General features: G+C 41.7%; 1 protein-coding gene across 1 annotated transcript in view; it reads right to left on the bottom strand.

Moving 5' to 3' along the window:
- LOC121532576 overlaps positions 1-20,959 on the bottom strand; it is a 215,869-nt gene that overhangs the window by 101,094 nt on the left and 93,816 nt on the right. Inside the window, exons 3-15 of the mRNA XM_045226749.1 lie at positions 10,613-10,701; positions 7,499-7,577; positions 7,309-7,382; positions 7,062-7,140; positions 6,541-6,814; positions 5,956-6,131; positions 5,586-5,662; positions 4,231-4,309; positions 4,041-4,120; positions 3,794-3,872; positions 3,233-3,512; positions 1,046-1,140; positions 363-642 (exon numbers count right to left, since the gene is read on the bottom strand). Coding sequence (XP_045082684.1) covers positions 363-642; positions 1,046-1,140; positions 3,233-3,512; positions 3,794-3,872; positions 4,041-4,120; positions 4,231-4,309; positions 5,586-5,662; positions 5,956-6,131; positions 6,541-6,814; positions 7,062-7,140; positions 7,309-7,382; positions 7,499-7,577; positions 10,613-10,701 — 1,741 coding nt within the window. The remainder of the gene's footprint in view (positions 1-362; positions 643-1,045; positions 1,141-3,232; positions 3,513-3,793; positions 3,873-4,040; positions 4,121-4,230; positions 4,310-5,585; positions 5,663-5,955; positions 6,132-6,540; positions 6,815-7,061; positions 7,141-7,308; positions 7,383-7,498; positions 7,578-10,612; positions 10,702-20,959) is intronic.

The raw sequence follows: 20,959 nt of genomic DNA, 5'->3' as shown, positions 1-20,959 counted from the left end.
GATAGAGAGTCAGTTAGGGTCCTTGTCTACAATCCTACTTCTCTGATCTCTCTCTAACTTCTCTACCAGATCATTCTGGTTCATCTTCCAGATTAGGCAGCTCAGGAAGAGACATACAGCCATGATTAGAAAGTCTAATCTGTTTGTGAAATCTTCCCTACTGTATTGGTGATTGTATATATGGAATATAATGAATGTTGGATTGCTGTTTAAACATAATGGGGCCACCTGGATACATCATTAATAAAAATGATAAAAGAGGGGCCTGATGAATGTTATTATGAAGTCAGTTGAATGTTCTTTCTGGTTAGACCTACACTGAACTGTGATGTATAGATTGATGTACATTCTTGCTATGTTACCTCTAGTGTGATCGCGCAGTAATTTTTCTGCCAGATCATTCTGGTCCATCCACCTCAGGATCCTCAGTGTGATCTCCACAACTCTCTCAGGGGCGTATGTCTTCACCATATGATCCACTGTGACCTGTCTGTCAGCGTTCTGCAGCTGTCTCTCTGGGATGGGAGGAAAGCCAGGCAGCTGACCACTAGTCAGGGAACACAGAAATCTCTTCAGCTGTTTTTCACTGAGCTTTCCCAGAGTGGTCAGCAGCAGAGCTGGTATATCCAACATGGAGGGTCTCTAAAATAACAAGGATGACAAGATATAAATAAAAGGATAGAAATATTGGCTACTGATATAAAGAACATGAACATAGCCACACACACATACAAACACACAACATGGTACAGGAATATATTCATGGCTTGTTTGGTGTGTGTGTTACAGCCTGACCCTCACCCCTCATAGTTTACCTGACAGACTAGTTAATTATCTAGACTGTATGTGTGGACTGTATCATTTCATACTGTAGAACTGACTATGACAGTGAGTACAGGTGTTTTAACATATGAGGGTAGAACTGTAGAACTGACTATGACAGTGAGCACTCACTAACACACACTTCAGACTGCATGTGACTGTGATCTATATGTGGTTTGTTCGCAATGACATTTGACCTCTCAGACATGGCTACTAGTCTTACCTTCATTACCAGTGCCCTATGCCACTTCCTCCAATAAAGTTTATTTTCACTCTCTTCATCACTGTCAGCATCTGATGAGTTGCTCCACCATGTGTCTGTGGTAGATACAGGTATAGAAGAGGAAGTGAAGAGAGATAACAGTATAATTGTCGTATTACATTGTCCTGTTCATCAACAATTATTCATTTACAGTGAAGGAAAAAAGTATTTGATCCCCTGCTGATTTTGTACGTTTGCCCACTGACAAAGAAATGATCAGTCTATAATTTTAATGGTAGGTTTATTTGAACAGTGAGAGACAGAATAACAACAACAAAAATCCAGAAAAACGCATGTCAAAAATGTTATAAATTGATTTGCATTTTAATGAGGGAAATAAGTATTTGACCCCCTCTCAATCAGAAAGATTTCTGTCTCCCAGGTGTCTTTTATACAGGTAACGAGCTGAGATTAGGAGCACACTCTTAAAGGGGAGTGCACCTAATCTCAGTTTGTTACCTGTATAAAAGACACCTGTCCACAGAAGCAATCAATCAATCAGATTCCAAACTCTCCACCATGGCCAAGACCAAAGAGCTCTCCAAGGATGTCAGGGACAAGATTGTAGACCTACACAAGGCTGGAATGGGCTACAAGACCATCGTCAAGCAGCTTGATGAGAAGGTGACAACAGTTGGTGTGATTATTCGCAAATGGAAGAAACACAAAAAGAACTGTCAATCTCCCTCGGCCTGGGGCTCCATGCAAGATCTCACCTCGTGGAGTTGCAATGATCATGAGAACGGTGAGGAATCAGCCCAGAACTACACGGGAGGATCTTGTCAATGATCTCAAGGCAGCTGGGACCATAGTCACCAAGAAAACAATTGGTAACACACTACGCCGTGAAGGACTGAAATCCTGCAGCGCCCGCAAGGTCCCCCCTGCTCAAGAAAGCACATATACATGCCCGTCTGAAGTTTGCCAATGAACATCTGAATGATTCAGAGGAGAACTGGATGAAAGTGTTGTGGTCAGATGAGACCAAAATCGAGCTCTTTGGCATCAAATCAACTCGCCGTGTTTGGAGGAGGAGGAATGCTGCCTATGACCCCAAGAACACCATCCCCACCGTCAAACATGGAGGTGGAAACATTATGCTTTGGGGTGTTTTTCTGCTAAGGGGACAGGACAACTTCACCACATCAAAGGGACGATGGACGGGCCATGTACCGTCAAATCTTGGGTGAGAACCTCCTTTCCTCAGCCAGGGCATTGAAAATGGGTCGTGGATGGGTATTCCAGCATGACAATGACCCAAAACACACGGCCAAGGCAACAAAGGAGTGGCTCAAGAAGAAGCACATTAAGGTCCTGGAGTGGCCTAGCCAGTCTCCAGACCTTAATCCCATAGAAAATCTGTGGAGGGAGCTGAAGGTTCGAGTTGCCAAACGTCAGCCTCGAAACCTTAATGACTTGGAGAAGATCTGCAAAGAGGAGTGGAACAAAATCACTCCTGAGATGTGTGCAAACCTGGTGGCCAACTACAAGAAACGTCTGACCTCTGTGATTGCCAACAAGGGTTTTGCCACCAAGTACTAAGTCATGTTTTGCAGAGGGGTCAAATACTTATTTCCCTCATTAAAATGCAAATCAATTTATAACATTTTTTATATGTGTTTTTCTGGATTTTTTTGTTGTTATTCTGTCTCTCACTGTTCAAATAAACCTACCATTCAAATTATAGACTGATCATTTCTTTGTCAGTGGGCAAACGTACAAAATCAGCAGAGGATCAAATACTTGTTTCACATCACTGTAGAGGGGAAGATAGGAGGGGGGATAGAGAGACAGTTAGGGTCCTTGTCTACAATCCTACTTCTCTGATCTCTCTCTAACTTCTCTGCCAGATCATTCTGGTTCATCTTCCAGATTAGGCAGCTCAGGAAGAGATATACAGCCATGATTAGAAAGTCTAATCCATTTGTGATATCTTCCCTACTGTATTGGTGATTGTATGTATGGAATGGAATGAATGTTGGATTGCTGTTTAAACATAATGGGGTCACCTGGATACATCATGAATAAAAATGATAAAAGAGAGGCCTGCTGAATGTTTTATGAAGTCAGTTGAATGTTCTTTCTGATTAGAGCTACACTGAACTGTGATTGTGATGGATAGATCGATGTACATTCTTGCTATGTTACCTCTATTGTAATCTCTCTCTAACTTCTCTGCCAGATCATTCTGGGTCATCCCCCTCAGGATCCTCAGAGTGATCTCCACAGCTCTATTAGGGGCGTATGTCTTCACCATCTGATCCACTGTGACCTGTTTGTCAGCGTTCTCCAGCTGTCTCTCTGGGATGGGAGGACAGTCAGGCAGCTGGCCACTAGTCAGGAAAGACTGAAATGTCTTCAGCTCATTTGGGTTCATCTCCTCCAGAGTGGTCAGCAGCAGAACTGCAAAATCCAACATGAAGGGTCTCTAAAATAACAAAGATGATCAGATATAAGGAAGAGAATAGAAATACTGGCTACTGATATAAAACAAAGAACATTAATATATTAATATTGGTAGGACATACTAGAATCTTTCTACTGGTCTCACAATATCGCAATTTCTAACACACACTCACACACACACACACACACACACACACACACACACACACACACACTCTCTCACACACACAGTATGTGGCTGTGATCTTTATGGGGTTTGTTCCCAATGACATTTGACCTTTCAGACATGACCACTAGTGTTACCTTCATGAACCTCAGCTTCTCCTCCAGCCTAGAGATCTTAGCCTGCAGATCACGACACTCCTCATCAGACAGGGTCAACCTGGACACAGGAAACAGTCACACACTGCTCTGTTCCCCTACACCACCACCACATGCTGTGGTCACTTCACTGTTCTACATTCACTCAGGTCATGAGGATGATGTAATAAAATATGTTATGGTAGAGTTGTTAATATTAGACTCATTTCATCTAATTATCTCAACTCACCTTCCATAGAAGGAAGTTCTGGGGAGTTTGGGAAACTGCTCATCCATGTTGACAAACTTCTCATACATGGTGAACTCTGCCTGTTACACACACAGACACAGACACACACACTGCAGTGTTTGCAGAGAATATTGTGATCTACTGTATGTGGTTTGCTCACATTGACTATAGACATGGCCACTAGTCTTACCTTCAGCATATCCAGCTTCACCTTCAGCCAAGAGATCTCAGTCTGCAGAAGATGACACTCCCCCTCAGACAGGGTCCACCTGGACACAGGAAACAGTCACACACTGCTCTGTTCCCCTACACCACCACCACATGCTGTGGTCACTTCACTGTTCTACCAGTGCGGTGAAAAAAGTAACGCTCCCTATACTTTCAATGCATTTTTCTGAAAAAGGTGGGTCAACTTCCTTTCCTTACGTTTACCCTGCACTAGGCCTAAACCACTACCGGTAGCCTACACTCTCAGACGAGACCATTTTACACACATGAACACACTCAGAACAGGTAGTCTACATTCAATATAATACATGAGTTGAATCAAAACATGTTTACACCCTAGTTCATGAGTTGTCCATAATTAATTAATGCTCGGAGTCTTCATAGATCATGTGACATAAAACACTACCTTTCTTTCCTTACATTAATTACATTTATTATAGTTTTATTTGTAATTACTAAGCATTTTAAATTTGAAATAGAACATTGAACTTAAACCCTGTACGAATCCTGGATCTTGGAGATCTCAGAAAGTGCACTGTAAGTGTAACTATGCCTAAGTAATATTTAATTATGTTTCGGCATGAAAAATGTTCTCATGGGCACACAAATCCCAAATAATGTAGACATGCCATTGCAAAACCGAATACTTCTAACGGAAAGAGTCAATTATAGGCCTACTGTCATTAACCTATACTTGTTGGATGGATTGGATGCGCATTGGTGTCTAGCTGTACTTATTTAGGGTGGGGATCAGCTTTAATATTGCAGATAGATTGTAGGTTCCATCAATTCAATTGTTTGCATCATTTTCCAATCTCCCTTATTCTTTTAGTTTCTCCATATCCACTCTGAGGGGTGGCCCTGGCTGTACCAGGTAGATAATAGATAATATACTCTATGTCCACTCATATCCACTCTGAGGGGTGGCCCTGGCTGTACCAGGTAGATAATAGATAATATACTCTATGTTCACTCATATCCACTCTGAGGGGTGGCCCTGGCTGTACCAGGTAGATAATAGATAATATACTCTATGTTCACTCATATCCACTCTGAGGGGTGGCCCTGGCTGTACCAGGTAGATAATAGATAATATACTCTATGTTCACTCATTTCCACTCTGAGGGGTGGCCCTGGCTGTACCAGGTAGATAATAGATAATATACTCTATGTCCACTCATATCCACTCTGAGGGGTGGCCCTGGCTGTACCAGGTAGATAATAGATAATATACTCTATGTCCACTCATATCCACTCTGAGGGGTGGCCCTGGCTGTACCAGGTAGATAATAGATAATATACTCTATGTTCACTCACATTCCAGAAGAGGTGCTGGGGAGTTCTCCACTCTCCTCCCCTGCTGGCTTCCTTTCCATCTCAGAGGCAGCTTCCTCCTACACACACACACACACACACACACACACACACACACACACACACACAAAGTCATACACGGCTATACAGAAATATAATCACAGCTTTTTTTGTCTAATGGTGTGTGTGTATGTGTGTAGGGATGCAGTCTGACCCCCACCACTCATAGTGTACATGAGAGATTAGTTAATTATCTAGACTGTATGTGTGGACTGTATCATTTCATACTGTAGAACTGACTATGACAGTGAGTACAGGTGTTTTAACATATGAGGGTAGAAGTGATCCTACATTTCTCTAACCGTCCTCTTACCTGTGACCTGAGCTGTCCTGAGCTACCAGGAGAAGTTAACGACAACAACTTCTTAGACAAGCCAAAGGAGGAGGAGGATCTGGAGAGAAGGGGGGAAATGGGGGGTAACCACACAGGGGAGAGGACGGATCGGGGCCTCGGTGGGAATAAGGGCAGGTGAGAGGTTGAGGCAGTACCTGAGAAAGAGGGGGAAACAGGGGAAATAGAGGGGAAGATAGGAGGGATAGAGAGGTTAGGGTCCTTGTCTACAATCCTACTTCTCGATCTCTCTCAACTTCTCTGCCAGATCATTCTGGTTCATCTTCCAGGTTAGGAAGCTCAGGAAGAGATATACAGCCATGATTAGAAAGTCTAATCCGTTTGTGATATCTTCCCTACTGTATTGGTGATTGTATGTATGGAATATAATGAATGTTGGATTGCTGTTTAAACATAATGGGGTAACCTGGATACATCATGAATAAAAATGATAAAAGAGAGGCCTGCTGAATGTTACTATGAAGTCAGTTGAATGTTCTTTCTGGTTAGACCTCCACTGAACTGTGATTGTGATGTATAGATTGATGTACATTCTTGTTCTGTTACCTCCTCTGTGATCTGTCTCTAACTTCTCTGCTAGGTCTACCCGCTTCATCCCCCTCAGGATCCTCAGTGTGATCTCCACAACTCTCTCAGGGCCGTATGTCTTCACCATCTGATCCACTGTGACCTGTCTGTAAGCGTTCTCCAGCTGGCTCTCTGGGATGGGAGGACAATCAGGCAGCAGGCCACTAGTCATGAAAGACTGAAATGTCTTCAGCTCTTGTGAGTTCATCTCCTCCAGAGTTGTCAGCAGCAGAGCTGGAATAGCCAACATTCTCTAAAACAACAAAGATAACAACAGTGAGGAAGGAATAGAAAAACTGACTACTGATATAAAATAAAGAACATGAATATATTAATATTGTTAAGACGTATTAGAATATTTATACTGGTCTCTCAATATCATCATAAAATAGATTACAGTTGGAACTTTAACACACACTCACACACAGTATGTGGCTGTGATCTATATGTGGTTTGTTCCCAATGACATTTGACCTCTCAGACATGACCACTAGTCTTACCTTCAGCACCTCCAGCTTCACCTTCATCCTAGAGATCTCAGTCTCTAGACGACGACACTCCTCCTCAGACAGGGTCAACCTGGACATAGGAAACAGTCACACACTGCTCTGTTCCCCTACACCACCACCACATGCTGTGGTCACTTCACTGTTCTACATTCACTCAGGTCATGAGGATGATGTAATAAAAGATGTTATGGTAGAGTTGTTAATATTAGACTCATTTCATCGTATTATGTCCACTCACCTTACATAGGAGGAGGTTCTGGGGAGTTTGGCAAACTTCTCATACATGTTGGCCTCTGCCAGCCGCCCTCTCCACTACACACACACAGACAAACATACACACACAGTAGATTGCAGTGTCTTCAGAGAATATTGTGATCTACTGTATGTGGTTTGCTCACATTGACTATAGACATGGCCACTAGTCTTACCTTCAGCATATCCAGCTTCCACTTCAGAATAGAGATCTCAGTCTGCAGACGACGACACTCCCCCTCAGACATGGTCCACCTGGAGATAGGAAACAGTCACACACTGCTCTGTTCCCCTACACCACCACCACATGCTGTGGTCACTTCACTGTTCTACATTCGTTTCACAGTTCATGAGGATGATGCAATAGAGGTATAGAAGAGATGTTAGAGGGGCAATTCACTGCTTTTAAAGTTGATTTCTCTCCAGCACCATACCAGTAGATTCATATATTCAATGTTACCAGTGGCTATAGCTATGTTGAGATGTGTCTGTTACTTGAACTCTGTGAAGCATTTATTTGGGCTGCAATTTCTGAGGCTGGTAACTCTAATGAACTTATCCTCTGCAGCAGAGGTAACTCTGGGTCTTCCTTTCCAGTGGCTGTCCTCATGAGAGGAAGTTTCATCATAGCGCTTGATGGTTTTTGCGACTGCACTTGAAGAAACTTTCAAAGTTCTTGAAATGTTCCGTATTGACTGACCTTCATGTCTTAAAGTAATGATGGACTGTCGTTTCTCTTTGCTTATTTGAGCTGTTCTTGCCATAATATGGAATTGGTCTTTTACCAAATAGGGCTATCTTCTGTATACCCCCCTACCTTGTCACAACACAACTGATTGGCTCAAACGCATTAAGAAGGAAATAAATTCCACAAATTAACTTTTAAGAAGGCACACCTGTTAATTGAAATGCATTCCAGGTGACTACCAAATGAAGCTGGTTGAAAGAATGCCAAGAGTGTGCAAAGCTGTCATGAAGGCAAAGGGTGGCTATTTGAATCTCAAATATAAAATATATTTTGATTTGTTTAACACTTTTTTGGTTACTACATGATTCCATATGTGTTATTTCATAGTTTTGATGTCTTCACTATTATTCTACAATGTAGAAAATAGTCAAAATAAAGAAAAACCCTGGAATGAGTAGGTGTGTCCAAACTTTGGACTAGTACTGTATATGGGAAGCAGGCAAATGCCTTTCACTGAGCTGTATAAAGACAGACTGACAGGGGTGAGACAAATTATTTTAATTGATCTTAATGCTCTTTTGTTGTTGTTTGCAGGTGCACTATCCTTCTGACCCTATGCAGCCAGGTCCCATCTACTTTTTAACTCCTCGCAAGTGTGGCTTGTTTGGTGTCTGCTGTGAAGGACCACAACAAGTCAACTAGTTGATTGATGAAGGCATGTCATCCAGCAAAGGCAGCAGCGCAGTCAACAACTACATGCACCATTTCTTCACCAACTGCAGAGTTGGGGAAACACGTGTGGACCTGAATTATGACAACTGCAGCGACCAAAACAAGAACAAGTTTGTGCTCTGGTATTGTGCCTGGCAGACCAGCTCCACCACAGTCTGGACCTTCACTTCCTGATCACATGATCCACCACAGTCTGGACCTTCACTTCCTGATCACATGATCCACCACAGTCTGGACCTTCACTTCCTGATCACAGGCCACACCAAGTTCACCCCCGACTGGTGCTTCGGCCTCATCAAGCAGACGCGTCAGAATGACCAGAGTAAACACTTTGTCTGAGATCGCTGGTGTTGTGAAGGACAGCACTGTGACGGGTCAACATCCCACAGCTGGTTGTACTGGAGGATGGTACGGTGCTGGTGGAAAGCTATGAGATAAACAAAGTTAATCACAAACATGACGAACATGGAGTCAGGATTAAACATGGATACTGTCTGTTGCTAAGCAATAACTTAATTGGCTGGCAACAACACCTGACTCCGTACTTCAGGTCTCTGCCACAGATCAAGCAGTACCAGCACTTCATTGTGTTGTAGGAGGTTATTCTTCTTATCTAAACTAAGGAGGTGAATTGATGTTATGCAAGGTTGTAATGTCTTCTAATTTTGTTGTTGTTACTTCCTGTTTTACAGCTTCGATGCTCTGGAGCCTGGTGTTGTTGTTGTCAAGGAGCGTTCGGACTCAGCTGCTAAGCAACGCTGACATCCTTCCTCACATAGTTGGTCTGCCTGTACAAGCACCACCTGGACTGGACACAGCTAGACAAACTTATCTTTTTGAGAAGATCAGGGAGTTTTGTGACGAAGAGGCTATGGACATCACATGCCCTGCACCAAAGTCAAGGGCAGGACAGAAACAGGCTCTCCGAATATAGATTCCCTTGTTCATGTGTGGTTCTGACGGACCAGTTCATCACTGGGGGCGAGTTCCCAGTCATCAGCACTATCTGCAGTGCCTCTATTCACATGACTCTCTCCTAACACACACGCCATACGTTGCTGCTACTATTAATTGTTTTATCCTGCTGCTCAGCCACTTTACCCCTGATTGTATGCATATAACTACCTCATCTATCACCAGTATCACTGATATGGTTCTTGATATTGTTCTTGTACATCCTTTATATTATTTGGTTCTTTCTCTACTGGCATTGACACTTGTTCATTTTCCTTTATATTGACACAATCTATTTTTAATATTGCTACTATGCAAGTAACCATTTCGCTGTACCGTTTACACCTTCTGCAGAGACCCATCCACTTAGCAAGATGTGGCTGGGGGTTGTAGCATTTCTTTCACATGACCCATCAATTTAGACAATTCAAAGCAGAATTACTTTCCCATTGTTCCTTAAATGCAGTGTATGATATACCATTTTATAGCTCTGTGTCTCTGCTTTTATCCAATGTAAAAAACACAATTTCAAATTTTGCTACATCGAATCAAGGCGGTTGGTCAAATATATTCTATGTCCACTCTGAGGGGTGGCCCTGGCTGTACCAGGTAGATAATAGATAATATACTCTATGTCCACTCATATCCACTCTGAGGGGTGGCCCTGGCTGTACCAGGTAGATAATAGATAATATACTCTATGTCCACTCATATCCACTCTGAGGGGTGGCCCTGGCTGTACCAGGTAGATAATAGATAATATACTCTATGTTCACTCATATCCACTCTGAGGGGTGGCCCTGGCTGTACCAGGTAGATAATAGATAATATACTCTATGTTCACTCATATCCACTCTGAGGGGTGGCCCTGGCTGTACCAGGTAGATAATAGATAATATACTCTATGTTCACTCACATTCCAGAAGAGGTCCTGAGGAGTTTGCTGGATGCCTCTTCACTCTCCTCCCCTGCTGGCTTCCTTTCCTTCTCAGAGGCAGATACCTCCTACACACACACACACACACACACACACACACACACACACACACACACACACACACACACACAAAGTTTACCAAGTACAATGTAGAACATAAACTAGTTCAGCCTTCTTCACCCCCCTTTTTCATAGGATATTACTGCGTTATGAATTCATAGCTAGATAATAACCTAGACATTTTAATGTAGGCCTATGAACTATTACATCACGTTGTTGCGTTTCATCGTGCAAGTTTCTTTTCCGGCACATCCGAGTTGCAGGAAGTGAAATATGAAACGGATACAATGTAGCCTACTTTACTATCAACAAACTTTACCAGAGACTTTACCACTAATATATCCACGAAATAACAGCATACTCTGTTTTTTTTCAAACTATTTTCTTACCTTGGATGGGTCCATTTTTAGACACTACAGGTGCAGACAGCCGACTGGAAAGTAATGAAGCCTGATAGTAGAGCGCTCCAGTTTCCTGGTTTTCAGCAGCCCATCCCATCCCATGGAGAATCCTCCCTATTGGTCTCTAGTAGTGCGTCGCCCTCTAGTGGACAAACTGACACCAAACCAAAATAGGTGTGAGAGAGAAGACATTCTTATCCAGCAATAAAGTCGATACAACATCTTTGATATTATCTTGTTCTTTATGTTTCCAGTTGAATCACAGGTTGTATTTGTAATTAAACAATGTTCTGATTCCTTTAGTTGCTTTGTGGGATTGATTTAACATACGAAGAATACATCAAAAATATATGTTGTTCATCGTAGGAGTAGGGTTGCAAAATTCCCGGGAACGTTCAATAAATTGCCTGGTTTTCCAGGTGATTCCGGATTTCCTGCGTATTCTCTCCTGATTGCGGGAATCCTCCAACAGGGATTTCGGGAAAACCAGGGAAACCTATGTAGGACACTTATCCTTGTCTTTAGGGCATCCAGATGGTTCAGCAGGAAATTACACTTTAATGTATGATGATTGGGAAGAGGTGGAGGTGGAGGAAGAAGTGGAGCCATGGGCATGTGGTGCTGTGAGGGAGAAATGAGAGAGAGTGAGAAAGAAAGAGCGAGAGAGAGAGAGAGAGAGAGAGAGAGAGAGAGAGAGAGTCAGCCTAAAACATGTAATACATGTTAGATGGAAATGAATACAGTAGAGTATACTCAAGATGCAATTGACACATGGTATCATTTTATCATCAGACAGGTCAATTCATACATGTTGTCATATTTCATAAGACAGGTAAATTCATACATGTTGTCATATTATCATAAGACAGGTCAATTCATACATGTTATCATATTATCATAAGACAGGTCAATTCATACATGTTGTCATATTTCATGACAGTTCAATTCATACATGTTGTCATATTATCATCAGACAGGTCAATTCATACATGTTGTCATATTATCATCAGACATGTAAAGTGTCAGTCCCATGTTTCATGAGCTGAAACAAAAGATCCCAAAAATGTTCCATATTCACAAAAAGTTTATTTCTCTCAAATTTCTCTCAAGAATTTGGCAGTATGTCTAACTGGCCTCACAACCGCAGACCACGTGTAACCTCACCAGCCCAGGACCTCCACATCCGGCTTCTTCACCAGCGGGATCGTCTGAGACCAGCCACCCTGACAGCTGAGGAAATGGAGGAATATTTCTGTCTGTAATAAAGCCCCTTTGTGGGGAAAAACTAATTCTGATTGGCTGGGCCTGGCTCCCCCAGTAGGTGGGCCTATGCCCTCCCAAGCCCACCCATGGCTGTGCCCCTGCCCAATCGTGAAATCCATAGATTAGGGCCTAATGAATTTATTTCAATTGACTGGTTTCCTAATTTAATGTTTGTTCAGTATAGATTCATGTAATTGAAAAACACTATAAGATATTATATACACCAGGGTTTTGCTCAATTCAGAATTTGGGAATTGACTCCCATTCAACTCATGAGTTGAAATTCAAATTCAATTGGCCACACCCCACAGGATGTAGAATTTGAATTTCCGTGACAGGAAGTATAATTTAATTCAGTGCAATTCAAATAAATTTCACTCAGTCATAGAACATGAGAGTTTCATTGAATCTGACAGGTCACACTTCCAGATACCAAAGAATATATAACTTTTCTCTGGAAACAATGTTCATATACTCTATTAACCTTAGTGCTTAGAATATACCATTATATTTTCCACCAACCATTTCATTTGTTTGTCTTCTTTTTGAAGGCTTCAGGGATAACTTGAGGGTTAAGCTAATGCATTGTGGGAAGTGTAGTATTTCCCCCATATTGAACAACATTTAAGTGATTAATGAAATATAATAACTACAAGTTGTGTTTTCCTTGATCATTCATTTCAATAGTTTGTCCTGAAAATCAATTGTTTCATCAATATTTTATATGCATGTTTATTACAACATGTTTGATATTTAATTTACAATATGTATATTTGTATAGACTACAACTATAGAACAGAAGAGGCATTTTAATTTAATTTAATTCCACTGAATTCAACTCTATTTCCTTTCATAAAAATGGCATTTCTGTATCCTACTTATTACTTCAATTAAAATTCAATAATTGAATTGGATTTATGAGCCATTCTCAATTAAATTCTGAATTGACCAGGACCCTGTTATACACTGCAAAATATACATATGTCCCTGAGAGTGAAATGAGTGCCTGTCATTCAGTCTGATTAAAGCTGGAATCTTTAATGGTGAAACAGCCACGTCCGTTCGAGATATTACAACAACAAAGAAGTTATTGGGAACAACCACACTGTTTTCCCCTCAGACATCATTGCACACGATAGAAGAGCACAATATGAACTGCAATTCTTTTTACCATGTTGCACGATGCTCCGCAGCTAGGCAACAAAAACAATAACAAAGGTGGTGGGGAGGCCAGTGGTGCTGCTTCCCCTTACTGCAGATTCAAATATGGCCGAAACGTCATAGATATTAGTATTCAGACCCCTTGACTTTTTCCACATTTTGTTATGTTACAGCCTTATTAAAAAATGTTTTTTTTTAATACATATATATATATATACAGTGGGGAGAACAAGTATTTGATACACTGCCGATTTTGCAGGTTTTCCTACTTACAGAGCATGTAGAGGTCTGTAATTATTTATCATAGGTACACTTCAACTGTGAGAGACAGAATCTAAAACAAAAATCCAGAAAATCACATTGTATGATTTTTAAGTAATTAATTTGCATTTTATTGCATGACATAAGTATTTGATCACCTACCAACCAGTAAGAATTCCAGCTCTCACAGACCTGTTAGTTTTTATTTAAGAAGCCCACCTGTTCTCCACTCATTACCTGTATTAACTGCACCTGTTTGAACTCGTTACCTGTCCACACATTCAATTCAACAGACTTCAACCTCTCCACAATGGCCAGGACCAGAGAGCTGTGTAAGGACATCAGGGATACAATTGTAGACCTGCACAAGGCTGGGATGGGCTACAGGACAATAGGCAAGTAGCTTGGTGAGAAGGCAACAACTGTTGGTGCAATTATTAGAAAATGGAAGAAGTTCAAGATGACGGTCAATCACCCTCGGTCTGGGGCTCCATGCAAGATCTCACCTCATGGGGCATCAATGATCATGAGGAAGATAAGGGATCAGCCCAGAACTACACGGCAGGACCTGGTCAATGACCTGAAGAGAGCTGGGACCACAGTCTTAAAGAAAACCATTAGTAACACACTACGCCGTCATGGATTAAAATCCTGCAGCGCACGCATAAGGTCCCCCTGATCAAGCCAGCGCATGTCCAGGCCATCTGAAGTTTGCCAATGACCATCTGGGTGATCCAGAGGAGGAATGGGAGAAGGTCATGTGGTCTGATGAGACAAAAATAGAGCTTTAACTCCACTCGCCGTGTTTGGAGGAAGAAGAAGGATGAGTACAACCCCAAGAACACCATCCCAACCGTGAAGCATGGAGGTGGAAACATCATTCTTTGGGGATGCTTTTCTGCAAAGGGGACAGGCGACTGTACCGTATTGAGGGGAGGATGGATGGGGCCATGTATGGCGAGATCTTGGCCAACAACCTCCTTCCCTCAGTAAGAGCATTGAAGATGGGTCGTGGCTGGGTCTTCCAGCATGACAACGACCCGAAACACACAGCCAGGGCAACTAAGGAGTGGCTCCGTAAGAAGCATCTCAAGGTCCTGGAGTGGCCTTAGCCAGTCTCCAGACCTGAACCCAATAGAAAATCTTTGGAAGGAGCTGAAAGTCCGTATTGCCCAGCGACAGCCCCGAAACCTGAAGGATCTGGAGAAGGTCTGTATGGAGGAGTGGGCCAAAATCCCTGCTGCAGTGTGTGCAAACCTGGTCAAGACCTACAGGAAACGTATGATCTCTGTAATTGCAAACAAAGGTTTCTGTACCAAATATTAAGTTCTGCTTTTCTGATGTATCAAATACTTATGTCATGCAATAAAATGCACATTCATTACTTTAAAATCATACAATGTGATTTTCTGGATTTTTGTTTTAGATTCCATCTCTCACAGTTGAAGTGTACCTATGATAAATATTACAGACCTCTACATGCTTTGTAAGTAGGAAAACCTGCAAAATCGGCAGTGTATCAAATACTTGTTCTCCCCACTGTATATATATATACATATATATATATATATATATATATATATATATATATATATATATATATATATATATATATATATATATATATATTTTACATTTACATTTGAGTCATTTAGCAGACATTCTTATCCAGAGTGACTTACAGTTAGTGAGTGCATACATTTTACATACAATTAACACTGTTTGTACAGTACTTATGCATTTAAAATGATTTATCTTCTGACAAACTTTTAAAATATGAATGCATCATTTTCATGCATAGCATTTGCTGCATGACAAAATAACTGTAACGTACAGTGGCTTATATCAAATTTACATTCAGGTAAAAAATTAAATGTCATCCATTCAGAATAAAAATCTAATATTTACACCTGAGAGTTTGAGCAGTTTCGTTGTTCCAGGTAGGTTCTATTTCAGTAGTACGCATACTGATCATAACCTGTAGATGTCAGCCCTCTGAGCTCTGTTTGCAGAAGTGTTGTTATATATATATATATATATATATATATATATATATATATATATACACTGCTCAAAAAAATTAAAGGAACACTTAAACAACACAATGTAACTCCAAGTCAATCACACTTCTGTGAAAACAAACTGTCCACTTAGGAAGCAACACTGATTGACAAAAAATGTCACATGCTGTTGTGCAAATGGATTAGACAACAGGTGGAAATTATAGGCAATTAGCAAGACACCCCCAATAAAGGAGTGGTTCTGCCGGTGGTGACCACAGACCACTTCTCAGTTCCTATGCTTCCTGGCTGATGTTTTGGTCACTTTTGAATGCTGGTGGTGCTTTCACTCTAGTGGTAGCATGAGACGGAGTCTACAACCCACACAAGTGGCTCAGGTAGTGCAGCTCATCCAGGATTGCACATCAATGCGAGCTGTGGCAAGAAGGTTTGCTGTGTCTGTCAGCGTAGTGTCCAGAGCATGGAGGCGCTACCAGGAGACAGGCCAGTACATCACGAGACGTGGAGGAGGCCGTAGGAGGGCAACAACCCAGCAGCAGGACTGCTACCTCCACCTTTGTGCAAATGTGTCTGCTCAAACGGTCAGAAACAGACTCCATGAGGGTGGTATGAGGGCCCAACGTCCACAGGTGGGGGTTGTGCTTACAGCCCAACACCGTGCAGGACGTTTGGCATTTGCCAGAGAACACCAAGATTGGCAAATTCGCCACTGGCGCCCTGTGCTCTTCACAGATGAAAGCAGGCTCACACTGAGCACGTGACAGACGTGACAGAGTCTGGAGACGCCGTGGAGAACGTTCTGCTGCCTGCAACATCCTCCAGCATGACCGGTTTGGCGGTGGGTCAGTCATGGTGTGGGGTGGCATTTCTTTGGGGGGCCGCACAGCCCTCCATGTGCTCGCCAGAGGTAGCCTGACTGCCATTAGGTACCAAGGTCTCCCTTGTGAGACCATATGCTGGTGCGGTTGGCCCTGGGTTCCTCCCAATGCAAGACAATGATAGACCTCATGTGGCTGGAGTGTGTCAGCAGTTCCTGCAAGAGGAAGGCATTGATGGTATGGACTGGCTCGCCCGTTCCCCAGACCTGAATCCAATTGAGCACATCTGGGACATCATGTCTCGCTCCATCCACCAACGCCACGTTGCACCACAGACTGTCCAGGAGTTGGCGGATGCTTTAGTCCAGGTCTGGGAGGAGATCCCTCAGGAGACCATCCGCCCCCCCTCATCAGGAGCATGCCCAGGCGTTGTAGGGGAGGTCATACAGGCACGTGGAGGCCACACACACTACTGAGCCTCATTTTGACTTGTTTTAAGGACATTACATCAAAGTTGGATCAGCCTGTAGTGTGGTTTTCCACTTTAATTTTGAGGGTGACTCCAAATCCAGACCTCCATGGGTTGATACATTTGATTTCCATTGATAATTTTTGTGTGATTTTGTTGTCAGCACATTCAACTATGTAAAGAAAAAAGTATTTAATAAGATTATTTCATTCATTCAGATCTAGGATGTGTTATTTTAGTGTTCCCTTAATTTTTTTGAGCAGTGTGTATATATATATATATATATATATATATATATATATATATACAGTGGGGAGAACAAGTATTTGATACACTGCCGATTTTGCAGGTTTTCCTACTTACAAAGCATGTAGAGGTCTGTCATTTTTATCATAGGTACACTTCAACTGTGAGAGATGGAATCTAAAAAAAAAATCCAGAAAAACACATTGTATGATTTTTAAGTAATTAATTTGCATTTTATTGCATGACATAAGTATTTGATCACCTACCAACCAGTAAGAATTCCGGCTCTCACAGACCTGTTAGGTTTTCTTTAAGAAGCCCTCCTGTTCTCCACTCATTACCTGTATTAACTGCACCTGTTTGAACTCATTACCTGTATAAAAGACACCTGTCCACACACTCAATCAAACAGACTCCAACCTCTCCACAATGGCCAAGACCAGAGAGCTGTGTAAGGACATCAGGGATAAAATTGTAGACCTGCACAAGGCTGGGATGGGCTACAGGACAATAGGCAAGCAGCTTGGTGAGAAGGCAACAACTGTTGGCGCAATTATTCGAAAATGGAAGTTCAAGATGACGGTCAATCACCCTCGGTCTAGGGCTCCATGCAAGATCTCACCTTGTGGGGCATCAATGATCATGAGGAAGGTGAGAGATCAGCACAGAACTACATGGCAGGACCTGGTCAATTACCTGAAGAGAGCTGGGACCACAGTCTCAAAGAAAACCATTAGTAACACACTACGCCGTCATGGATTAAAATCCTGCAGCGCACGCAAGGTCCCCCTGCTCAAGTCAGCGCATGTCCAGGCCCGTCTGAAGGTTGCCAATGACCATCTGGATGATCCAGAGGAGGAATGGAAGAAGGTCATGTGGTCTGATGAGACAAAAATAGAGCTTTTTGGTCTAAACTCCTCTCGCCGTGTTTGGAGGAAGAAGAAGGATGAGTACAACCCCAAGAACACCATCCCAACCGTGAAGCATGGAGGTGGAAACATCATTCTTTGGGGATGCTTTTCTGCAAAGGGGACAGGATGACTGCACCGTATTGAGGGGAGGATGGATGGGGCCATGTATCGCGAGATCTTGGCCAACAACTTCCTTCCCTCAGTAAGAGCATTGAAGATAGGTCATGGCTGGATCTTCCAGCATGACAACGACCCGAAACACACAGCCAGGGCAACTAAGGAGTGGCTCCGTAAGAAGCATCTCAAGGTCCTGGAGTGGCCTAGCCAGTCTCCAGACCTGAACCCAATAGAAAATCTTTGGAGGGAGCTGAAAGTCCGTATTGCCCAGCGACAGCCCCCGAAACCTGAAGGATCTGCAGAAGGTCTGTATGGAGGAGTGGGCCAAAATCCCTGCTGCAGTGTGTGCAAACCTGGTCAAGACCTACAGCAAACGTATGATCTCTGTAATTGCAAACAAAGGTTTCTGTACCAAATATTAAGTTCTGATTTTCTGATGTATCAAATACTTATGTCATGCAATAAAATGCAAATTAATTACTTAAAAATCAAACAATGTGATTTTCTGGATTTTTGTTTTAGATTCTGTCTCTCACAGTTGAAGTGTACCTATGATAAAAATTACAGACCTCTACATGCTTTGTAAGTAGGAAAACCTGCAAAATCGGCAGTGTATCAAATACTTGTTCTCCCCACTGTATATATCACATTTACATAAGAATTCAGACCCTTTATTCAGTACTTTGTTGAAGCACCTTTGGCAGCGATTACAGCCTTGAGTCTTCTTGGGTATGACGCTACAAGCTTGGGACACCTGTATTTGGGGAGTTTCTCCCATTTTTCTCTGCAGATCCTCACAAGCTCTGTCAGGTTGGATGGGGAGTGTCACCTCCATGACCAAGGCCATTCTCCCCCGATTGCTCAGTGTGGCCAGCTCTAGGAAGAGTCTTGGTAGTTCCAAACTTCTTCCATTTAAGAATGATGGAGGCCACTGTGTTCTTGGGGACCTGCAATGCTGCAGAAAAGTTTTTCTTCCCTGTGCCTCGACACAATCCTGTCTTGGAGCTCTACGGACATTCCTTCGACCTCATGGCTTGGTTCTTGCTCTCACATGCACTGTCAACTGTGGGACCTTATTTAGACAGGTGTGTGCCTTTCCATATCGTGTCCAATCAATAGAATTGACCACAGGTGGACTCCAATCAAGTTGTAAAAACATCTCAAGGAAAATCAATGGAAACAGGTTGCACCTGAGCTCAATTTCGAGTCTTATAGCAAAGGGTCTGAATACTTATGTAAATAAGGTATTTTTTTTATTTTTTTTATACATTTGCAAACATTTCTAAAAACCTGTTTTCGCTTTGTCATTATGGGATATTGTGTGTAGATTGATGAGGAAATGTTTTTATTTAATCCATTTTAGAATAAGGCTGTAATGTCACAAAATGTGGAAAAAGTCAAGGGGTCTGAATACTTTCCAAATGCACTGTATATTTGTAATCTCAATTGAATTGAATTGAGACAGAGAGATTAAATAGATTAATGCAATTACAAAACACTATCCCAGATATTTATACACTACAAAATATACCATATTTCCCTGAGAGTGAAATGAGTCCCTGAGATTCAGTCTGATTAATGTCGATATGGTAGAAAAAAAAGGATATATTTAATCTCAAGAGCTACATTTTTGCCTATTTCTCTTTCCTATAAGAGTGAGTCTATTTCTATTTCCTATAAGAGTGAGTCTATTTCTATTTCCTATAAGAGTGAGAGTCTATTTCTCTTTCCTATAAGAGTGAGAGTCTATTTCTACTTCCTATAAGAGTGAGAGTCTATTTCTCTTTCCTATAAGAGTGAGAGTCTATTTATATTTCCTATAAGAGTGAGAGTCTATTTCTCTTTCCTATAAGAGTGAGAGTCTATTTCTATTTCCTATAAGAGTGAGAGTCTATTTCTACTTCCTATAAGAGTGAGAGTCTATTTCTCTTTCCTATAAGAGTGAGAGTCTATTTCTATTTCCTATAAGAGTGAGAGTCTATTTCTATTTCCTATAAGAGTGAGAGTCTATTTCTACTTCCTATAAGAGTGAGAGTCTATTTCTCTTTCCTATAAGAGTGAGAGTCTATTTCTACTTCCTATAAGAGTGAGAGTATATTTCTCTTTCCTATAAGAGTGAGAGTCTATTTCTCTTTCCTATAAGAGTGAGAGTCTATTTCTCTTTCCTATAAGAGTGAGAGTCTATTTCTCTTTCCTATAAGAGTGAGAGTCTATTTCTACTTCCTGTAAGAGTGAGAGTCTATATCTATTTCCTATAAGAGTGAGAGTATATTTATATTTCCTATAAGAGTGAGAGTCTATTTCTATTTCCTATAAGAGTGAGAGTCTATTTCTCTTTCCTATAAGAGTGAGAGTCTATTTCTACTTCCTATAAGAGTGAGAGTCTATTTCTACTTCCTATAAGAGTGAGAGTCTATTTCTATTACCTATAAGAGTGAGAGTCTATTTCTCTTTATCTATCATAAAAGGAGCCCACTAGTCCCTTTTGTTGGAACATAATGACATTACAATTTAAAAGATGCTCTTAAAGATACCATTATATAAACATATACACTATATCTAAACAGAGATATATATTGATATTGTGTTCATTGTGTC

Source organism: Coregonus clupeaformis, chromosome 18, assembly GCF_020615455.1.
Source record: "Coregonus clupeaformis isolate EN_2021a chromosome 18, ASM2061545v1, whole genome shotgun sequence".
Lineage (NCBI taxonomy): Eukaryota > Metazoa > Chordata > Actinopteri > Salmoniformes > Salmonidae > Coregonus > Coregonus clupeaformis.
Note: the sequence above shows the minus strand (reverse complement) of the source record. Positions and strands in the feature narration are given on the sequence as shown.